Source organism: Halyomorpha halys, unplaced genomic scaffold, assembly GCF_000696795.3.
Source record: "Halyomorpha halys isolate HHAL.00 unplaced genomic scaffold, Hhal_1.1 Scaffold983.1, whole genome shotgun sequence".
Taxonomy (NCBI): Eukaryota; Metazoa; Arthropoda; class Insecta; order Hemiptera; family Pentatomidae; genus Halyomorpha; species Halyomorpha halys.
Window position 1 is genome coordinate 32,032 of NW_027115573.1, and position 9,094 is coordinate 41,125.

At 31.3% G+C, this 9,094-nt stretch overlaps 1 protein-coding gene across 1 annotated transcript; it reads right to left on the reverse strand.

Annotated features, from left to right (window-relative positions):
- Positions 1-1,494: 1,494 nt before the first annotated feature.
- LOC106687572 (ER membrane protein complex subunit 2) lies at positions 1,495-7,916 on the reverse strand. The gene is made up of 8 exons (XM_014431544.3): positions 7,753-7,916; positions 7,439-7,552; positions 6,775-6,925; positions 6,557-6,700; positions 4,367-4,523; positions 4,198-4,293; positions 3,957-4,054; positions 1,495-1,608 (listed from the first exon to the last, which is right to left on the reverse strand). Exons 1-8 carry the CDS (start codon positions 7,763-7,765, stop codon positions 1,518-1,520), a joined length of 864 nt encoding a protein of 287 aa, XP_014287030.1. The 5' UTR covers positions 7,766-7,916; the 3' UTR covers positions 1,495-1,517.
- Between the last annotated feature and the right edge of the window lie 1,178 nt (positions 7,917-9,094).

A 9,094-nucleotide genomic window follows, 5' to 3' on the forward strand; every position in this document is an offset into this window, starting at 1 on the left:
AAATGTGAAATAATCAATTCTATAAAGTGGCACTTCTAATTGGTCCATTTTAGCGAAAAAGTTTCCGTAACATCCATAGATATATACATATACATATAAGGCTATATAAATACATTTATAACAAGGGGTCTGCATCCGGTATTAACAAGAGAGCTGGAGCAGGTGTACACTCAAGCAACTTCCAACTGTCATTCCCGTTGGAGCTGGATGTGACAATTATGATGGAGAAATGCAGGCTATTTGCTTTGCATTGGAAGCCACTATTGAAAGTGATGACAACACTGTAATCTTCAGCAACAAGCCAAGCCATTTGTATTAACAAAAATTATCAACACCAGGTGTCGCAGAGTCACCCATGGCAGAAAAGTGCAGAAACATGGCTGCTATCATGAAGAAAAGAGGAAGGGTTATAGCTCTACAGTGGATACCAGGCCATGTTGGTATATATGGCAAAGGAAAAGCTGACAAGTTGACTAAGCTCGGTTGTGCAGACAACCAGCACCAGCTTGTTCAACCAATTTCCTACAGAAAAGTGAAATCAATAATAAGTTCTTATTTTAAGGACAGGACAAGTGCTAAACACAAAGTTCAAGTGCAAGGAAAGAAGAGAGAGAGAGAGATGGAGCCTACTGCATAAGGATAAATGAGTCCCCAGCAATTTTAGCAGAGCTCAGGGAGTGGCTTCTTTTCACCTAGTAACAAGACATGATCGGCTCCAAAAACACCTTCAACGGATTGGCATCGTAGATTCACCTCTATGCAACATGGGTGACATGGATGGAGACCATCTTTTGACGTGTAATGGTCTGGAAGATATTCAACAAGATACGGACCGACTAAGGGGAAAAGTAAAATTGTATTGGGCAGCGAGAGGGAAAATGGGGTAATAGTCTATTTCCTGTGGAATAGAAAAAAAAAAAATTTATTATTTTCCTTTTATTTTTAATTTTGATGTTTTCCTGAGTTACAGTTGTTATCTCATTTTTGTTCTTTCTACATTAAAATACAGGTTGAAACGTCGGGACAAATAAATAAGTTTTTGTTTATTTGTGTTTTCCTGACCATTTCTGACCCTTGACCATCTTATCCTCATATTAATCTACGGTCAGCTATAAACACTTCATTATGAATGTATTTACGATTCAAATCACATCACTAAATAGTAAAAAGAGGAATCAACTGAAGTAAACTGACCTCATAAAAATAAGGGTTCATTCCTCAAAAATTTAAAAAGAAAATATCTATCTTTGTTTCAAATATTTATTCACATAATATTTAAAACATTTATATACATAAACTTTTTTTTTTTTAAGATTTGAATTTATAAAACCTTTACAATTCACAATGCATTGACACAAACCAATAGAATTTTGAACAAACTGAAGCTATACAAGAGAATAATCAGTGTAACAAATATGACATAACAATAACTAATAATAATACAATAAAATATTAACTGATAATTTAAATAGTTTAAAAAGAAAACAAATTAAATAAATCAAATGTTTTTGTTAACATCACGACGTAGTAGAATTCAGATGCAATAAACCCAAATTACTCTCTAATGAGTCTAGCGCCTCATCGTTTTTTCCTCTCGCATCACGATACCTACAAAAAAAAAAAAAAAAAAGAAGGGAAATAGAGTTTTTAATATGAATAACATTAATTGCAGGTATAAAATAAAATACTTCAAAAATAACCAATTGTGTTTTAATTAAAAGTAGGATATATAAAAAAATAAATGGTGTGCTTTCAAACAAAACATAATATGGATGGTCAACCTTACAATGCTATAAGAGCAAATTGCATAGTTTCAGGAAAAAAAAGAATTGAACATTTGAGTACATCCTGTAATTCCCTATCAATTAATTCTCTTTGATTTTTGTTTACAACTTATGTAGTATATGACTTTATTAGTTAACTTATGTAGAATATATAACTATATTACAATACCTCTAATTACATACATAACTGCAATTCCCAAATTGAGATGATCATTAAATATTCATTTTTACTTTCACTTACAAATAAATGAAATATGTATGAAGTAAGAAGGAAAGTAATAGTATTGGGAAATTTTTAAATTTGAGTTTTCAACAGAAATATATAGTAATGATGTCATCTGGTCGATCTATTATAATTGAAATTATCGATGAATTAAAGCAGATGTTTTTGGTGTGTGTAAAAAAAAAAAAAGAGCAACGCTAGGTTAGTTAAAGTGTTGTGCATATTTTAGTTACTTTGCAATAAAAAAATTGCTTTTGTTTCTGTTCTTTGTGGTTTCTTTCTCGGCCTGTGACATGATAATATGTTTCAAGGTCCACAGAATCCATACAGCCAAGTGTGCTAAGCGGTGTGATGTATGGAGTGCCATAATGTGAGGTCCTCTTCCTCCAACTATCCAATGTTCTTCTGAGTACATTTGGCACACTAAATTTTTGGGAGTAATTATCCACACATTCCTCAGATTCTTTTTTTTTCTTCAGCAAAGTGGTTGCGTACAAAAGAACAGATGCTCTATTGTTTCTTTGACCACCAAGTACACTGGGCATTCAACAATATTACCCAATTTGAATCAGAACTGGTAGGCTCTAAAGCAACCGTATCTAATAAATGGCTGCATCATTTAATACACCTACAACCGCCTCATCATATCGGTGACTGTACCACACACCCACAAATCTGTAAGCCTAACTTCCAATATCTGCTGCATCCTAATGCACAATAACCTAAATCACAGACAACAGTTCCAAATGAAGCATACTAGCTATCTCACATATTGCTTCATGGGGAACAATCTAAAACACACTTATCACTGTTTATGAACCTCTGCAGTACACTGAGATCAAATGGCTCCTGTAGGGTTCTGTTAGCTTTCTAAAATGGAGCTCCACAAAAAAAGTATTGATGCAATTACAGTAACAAGAAGCTTTCTCTGTGGCCTCCAATGTTCTGTATTAGGCATGACAAAAAGCGATGAGATTACAGCCATTCTTTATATAAATTCTAGAGAATTGAGTGTGTTTCCTGTGAATGTTGGTATGTGTAAAAAGGTTCAACTAATCGAAAATATCTGCTGCCAGATTCTTACATGACCCACTCCAAGGCTCTCTACGGATCACCATTCCGACTGTTCAGGAACCATTTATTATGCAGTAACAAACATTAGGAAAGATCATAAGTAAAAGAGTTATATGAATAAATGCATAGAAAAATATCTGCTGCCAGATTCTTACATGACCCACTCCAAGGCTCTCTACGGATCACCATTCCGACTGTTCAGGAACCATTTATTATGCAGTAACAAACATTAGGAAACGATTTATATGAATAAGTGCTTAGAAAAATATCTGCTGTGAGATCTTTACATGACCCACCCCAAGGTTTCTAAGGACCAACACTCCGACTGTTCAGGAACCATTTATTATGCAGTAACAAACATTAGGAAAGATCATAAGTAAAAGAGTTATATGAATAAATGCATAGAAAAATATCTGCTGCTAGATCCTTACATGACCCACTCCAAGGCTCTCTACGGATCACCATTCCGACTGTTCAGGAACCATTTATTATGCAGTAACAAACATTAGGAAACGATTTATACGAATAAGTGCTTAGAAAAATATCTGCTGTGAGATCTTTACATGACCCACCCCAAGGTTTCTAAGGACCAACACTCCGACTGTTCAGGAACCACTTATTGTGCAGTATCGAACATTAGGAAAGATTATTCATAAAATAATTATATGCTTATGAGTTTGGTGATTTTTTTGCTTCATAGGTATAATTCTAATTAAAAACACTTTCATATAATGTAGGTATTAGACAACTATTTCTGGACTTATACTAATGACTGGTATATGAAATAAATTTCATTCCAAAAGAAAATTCTCTTTACTTCAAAGTGTAAAGGCAACCAATACAACCAAATGTCATTTATTTTATTATCCCCATACCTCTCATTTATCTGCTTCAAAGCCCAGACACTTAATTGGTTTGCCTCTTTTTTTTTTGATGACGTACATTTCTGAGAGGCTGCAACATTAGCAGAGCTCTGAAATCAAAATATAAACTTTGTCATAAATCATCACTCAGAATACAGATCACGACTTTATTATCAAATATTTTCACATTAGATTAAATACTTGAATAGATAATACATGAAATAAAAAAATGGTTTGCAATAATAAAACTTACAAGAAATATCCCATAGAGAGAGCGAATATTTTTAGGATTTAGTTTGTAAGACTGGCAAAAATAAAGCCTGGCTGTGTCCATATTTTCAAAACCACCCTGTAAAAGAAAATGCAATGAATAAATATTTGAGTATAAAACTGGAAAAAAATTGTCAAATAAAATAGCGGACCTGAGTATATTTTATTTCAGCGAGCCGTTGATGAAAGAGATGATTGTGTGGGTTATGGAGGAGGAGTTCTTCCATGCAAAACGCAGCTTTTCCGTACTCCTGCTCACAAAGGTAAAGTTCACACAGTTCTTGCCATGCTTCTTGGTCAACCATAAAACTATAAATCATGTCACAATTAAGAGCTAGAAATAATGATCCTTCCTGTCAAATAGTAATTCTTCCTCTGAGGAGTTCAAGTATCTTCCAATGGCTTTTACAACTAGCAAACTCAAAATTAAACAGTTGTAATTTAAAATATATTAATTCTTTCTTTTGTTTTGTAATATTTGCAAATGAAAAAAAGGAGACTGTTGTGGAAAATTTGAACATAACACCTTTATGTATTTGTGCATTAAAAAGGAGAATATTGTGAAAAATTTGAACATTAATAATAAAAATAAAAAGACTTATAATTTATATTATAATCTTAGTTTTTTTAGTTTATCATTATATATAATTTAAAGGTGTAATTCACTTTTATTTGAATTATTATGGCTATTTAAATACAGTAATAAATTTTGTGAGTTGTTTAAATCTATGTAAAGATGATTTAAAGATTACCAGAATTTTGAATGTTGATATGATTTTTGTATAATTTTAGGTTCTCTTTCTTAAAATGGTCAGGATCAGAGTTCAAAGGGAATTAAAATTCAATGAGGCCTATATTATTTAATTTCTTTTCCCTATATTTAGTCTTTTTATATCTGTTCTCAAAAATTTCTATTATACACTATACACTACTAAAGAGCTACCATACATTACAATGTTGGTTGATACAGACCTACAACATGGGACGTAATATTCCTGCTATTTTGAGTAACCATTTTTTTTTTTTATTGCAACACACTATCTTCCTTCAATTAATTACACTTTTGCTTGTTCTTTGGCATTAGTGGCCATCAGCTGATGAAAGGCTTCAAATTCATTAATAACTTTATAGCTGTTTTAAATAACTACCTATTTATACGTTTCTAAAGAACTACCATAGGTTATAATGTTGGTTGATACAGACCTACAACATGGAGCATAATATTCTTGCTATTTTGAATAACCTTTTCTTTTTTTTTTTTTCTTCCTTCAATTAATTACACTTTTACTTGTTTTCTTGGCATTAGTGGCCATCAGCTGATAAAGGGCTTCAACTTCATTAATATTATAACACAAGTAATCAACCAAGTAAAATAACAAATAAGATAGAATTATTGAATAAGGTTAATATTCAATGTTTTCCATAAAAGCTACAGCCAACACTAGGAAATACCTGACATCTACTTAAATACCAAACACAACATTATATTTTTTCATTATTTCACAGAATACAACACAGTCATTAAAGCCACTGAACGTGATATCAGTTGAGAAGTTCGCTTAAAAAAAGTAACAACGAAGCTGCATACGAACTTGCTGAAACCGTTTAGTAAAATATTTTTTCAAATTCAGAATTCTGAAGAATCAGAGATTGCCAAGCGAACTCAATTCTCCCCACCCAATTCCAATCATATATAAATGTCTTCGTTATCTTTTGTTTAGTTTTTCTTTTCTTGGCAGGAAAAAAGTTGAAAATCATTATTCGCACCTCAAGAAACCCTAAAATGTCAATTTCAATAGCAACAGAAATATAAACATTTATTGTTTGAAATTTTTGCTATCTAATGGTAGTAAGGAAAATGTTTCTTTCCCATCGCAGACTGTTCTCATTTTCCCACAACCATAATCTTGTAGGCGAGCCATATTTAGAACCACAATAAATGTACAAACATACAATTAAAACTAGGGGACTTACTTTATAAGACTTATGTTGCAGAGATAATAGTAAAGCGAAATTAAAAATTTATTAAATAATTTTTTTTTTTTTTTATTAAAAATATATTTGCTATAAGCAAAATATTGTATAAAATTTTATAATTGAAATTTGGTCATTGAGGAAAATTTTGTAGAGAAATATGGTTTCTCTTAAATAAATAAAAACTGAATACATACTTCAAATTCAATCGTTACCCATAAATAAATATAATTAATAACTAAGCTATAGTAACAATCTGTCCACAAGTTTCATCATAAAAACAAAAATAATCATTACAAATTGTATGTGTACAAATAATGTTTTGTTTTTATAATTAACAAAATACAATAGCTTTACAATTTACTCACATTTTCAAATAATCTGAGAGATCTTTAATGGCTTCCACTATTTTCCCTTGAGCTTTTAGAATGGCGACGCGCCTCTTCCTGGGGGCAGCATTTGTTTCGTCCCTCTTTATAATTGAGTCCAAAAGATTTAATGCATCATCATACCTATAAAATATGTTTTATATTAAATGTACAATTGTCCAATAAACTTGTAAAAATAATAAATTGAAAATGAAAACCTCTCCAATGCTTCCAAATGAAGAACTTGCAAAAGAGCAATCCTCACACTCCCAGGAAATTTGGATGAAAGAACTTGTAAAGAATCATTTGCAACATCTAAACGATTACAATCAAATGCTGCAATGCAAACTTGCTCTAATACCAGATAATCTGCAATAAAATTGTTTATTTTAATGATACAAACATAATTAAATTTAAATAGAGGGGTAAAAGTGTAAAACTTTTAAGACAAGATTACAAATTTAATAATAAACAAATTAATTTAAGTAATAATAATTGAAACTATATTTAGTTTACATATTACATTATTTCTTTAGCATGTTTAACATATTGCTACTACAGTGACAATATTTTACAATGTTATAAAGTAGTTTATATATAACAATAATAATTATAGTCAAACGTTCAACTATAAGTGAGGTATATATTAGAGCAATCTTAAACCATAATTGTTTTACAAATAAACAATAAGCAGGAAACCTAAAACCACATTAGTTGAAATAGAGAATTAAAATGAAAAACATTAAGATAAAACTGACAAGATTTTAGAATTATTATCAAGCAAAACTAATCATTTTGAAAGTTAATAAAGCTTTCCTTTGAAATATGCTGTAAGGCTACATTGGAACAAAATAAATATTTAAGATAGGAGCAATAACTCACATTCATCCCCTAACTTATAAGCTTTTGGCTTTAAAACCTCCTCCCATAATTCTATCAGTTCTTGACTTTTGCGAGCATTCTCTTCTCTCCATTTTCGGATGATGTCTCTTGCTTCTATATTAAAAATTGAATAGAATCATCTCAATTAACTAAAATTCTTTAAACAGAAACACAAATAAGAGAATGAAACATTTTCACAGATAATACTTGTGCAAAACCATAAGAATTAAAACAAAGATTGAGAATAACTAAATGTAAAAGTAATCAATTTCAAAAGAAATATTGGTAACAAGAAACACATTTAAAAGAATTACCTGACCAATGCATTACTGAAAGTTATCTATGATTCGGTCTCAAAACACCTATCATTTAAAAAAAAATTAGGTCGGGCGTAAATTAAAGAGTGGAACCAGCCAATATAAACAATAAATATATAAATGGCAGTTAACAGATACGAACGATCCCTTCTAGGTTATCTCACTACATACTGCCACCAATCGCATTAGTCAATTTTTTTTTTTCTTTTTTACACTTCTAAATCCACAGCTATCAAAATTAACTTTTTGAATAGGAATTTCTTTAAATTTCTTAAATACCTTTATAATTCCAAAATAAAATTTCCAATAATTTTTTGGTTTAAAAAAATAAATGTTTGTTAAATTATATTAATCAACTATGTAATCTTTTTCTTACAAATCAAGCAACTCCTGTAATACATCAAAATTCAAAGGTAACAATGGGGTAGTCATAATGGAATGAAAGTACTTGGAATGATTAGGATGATCGTACAATTACCTAAGTAGATAATATATGATCGTAAAGATAATTGTCATGGCTATTCCTGAATTAATAAGGTTATAGAGCAGTGGCTCCCAAACTTTTTTGTCCTACCGCCCCCTTTTGATCCTAACGCTCCTTTTTTAATAGCAATTAATAGGAAATATATATGTATTAATGTTTCTATCTTTTTCTCTTAAAATATAGCAAAGAAAAGTCTAAATTAGAAACAATGAACTTGGAAATTATAAAACTATTTATTGAACTCAAGAATAGAATGTAATACAAAAAAAAGCGATTCAGGGGGCCGAATCGCTGTAGCGCCTACTTTGGAAATCACTGTAATGAATTACTACAAGCTGTCACGGTCAACAATATTATTGCTGACGTAAATAGAGCCGAGGATTACTAAATTGATACCAGTACATGTTTTAAGGTTCCCTGAATCCAAATAACCAAGTTTCGCAAAATAGTAGAGCTTTTTTTCGTGGGTAAGGGACATTTTTTCCATAAGACGAAGTACAATAATTTGAAAAGTTACACAACAGTGTGAGATTTCTACTCACTAAAAAACACCTCCCAATTCTTCTTCACACCCTGCAGGACCGTTGTCAAGCATTGCTTCATGGGGCAGAAGGGCTATCTACCTACAAATTCTCTGTACATCTCATTAAGCCATTGCCTTGCTTCTCCTTTCTCGCTCTTCCGCTCTGAGCCTTCAACCGATTTGCGCTACATAACTATGCTACAGCACTCCAGTTCTCCTGCTTAGTCATCATCAAAACGAGTATGTTTTCCGCAATTATTTTGCCTAAGTTGATGTCTAACTCTTCTTTTTCTTGAGCAAAAGCTGGACAACAGATGAACGAATGTTCCACT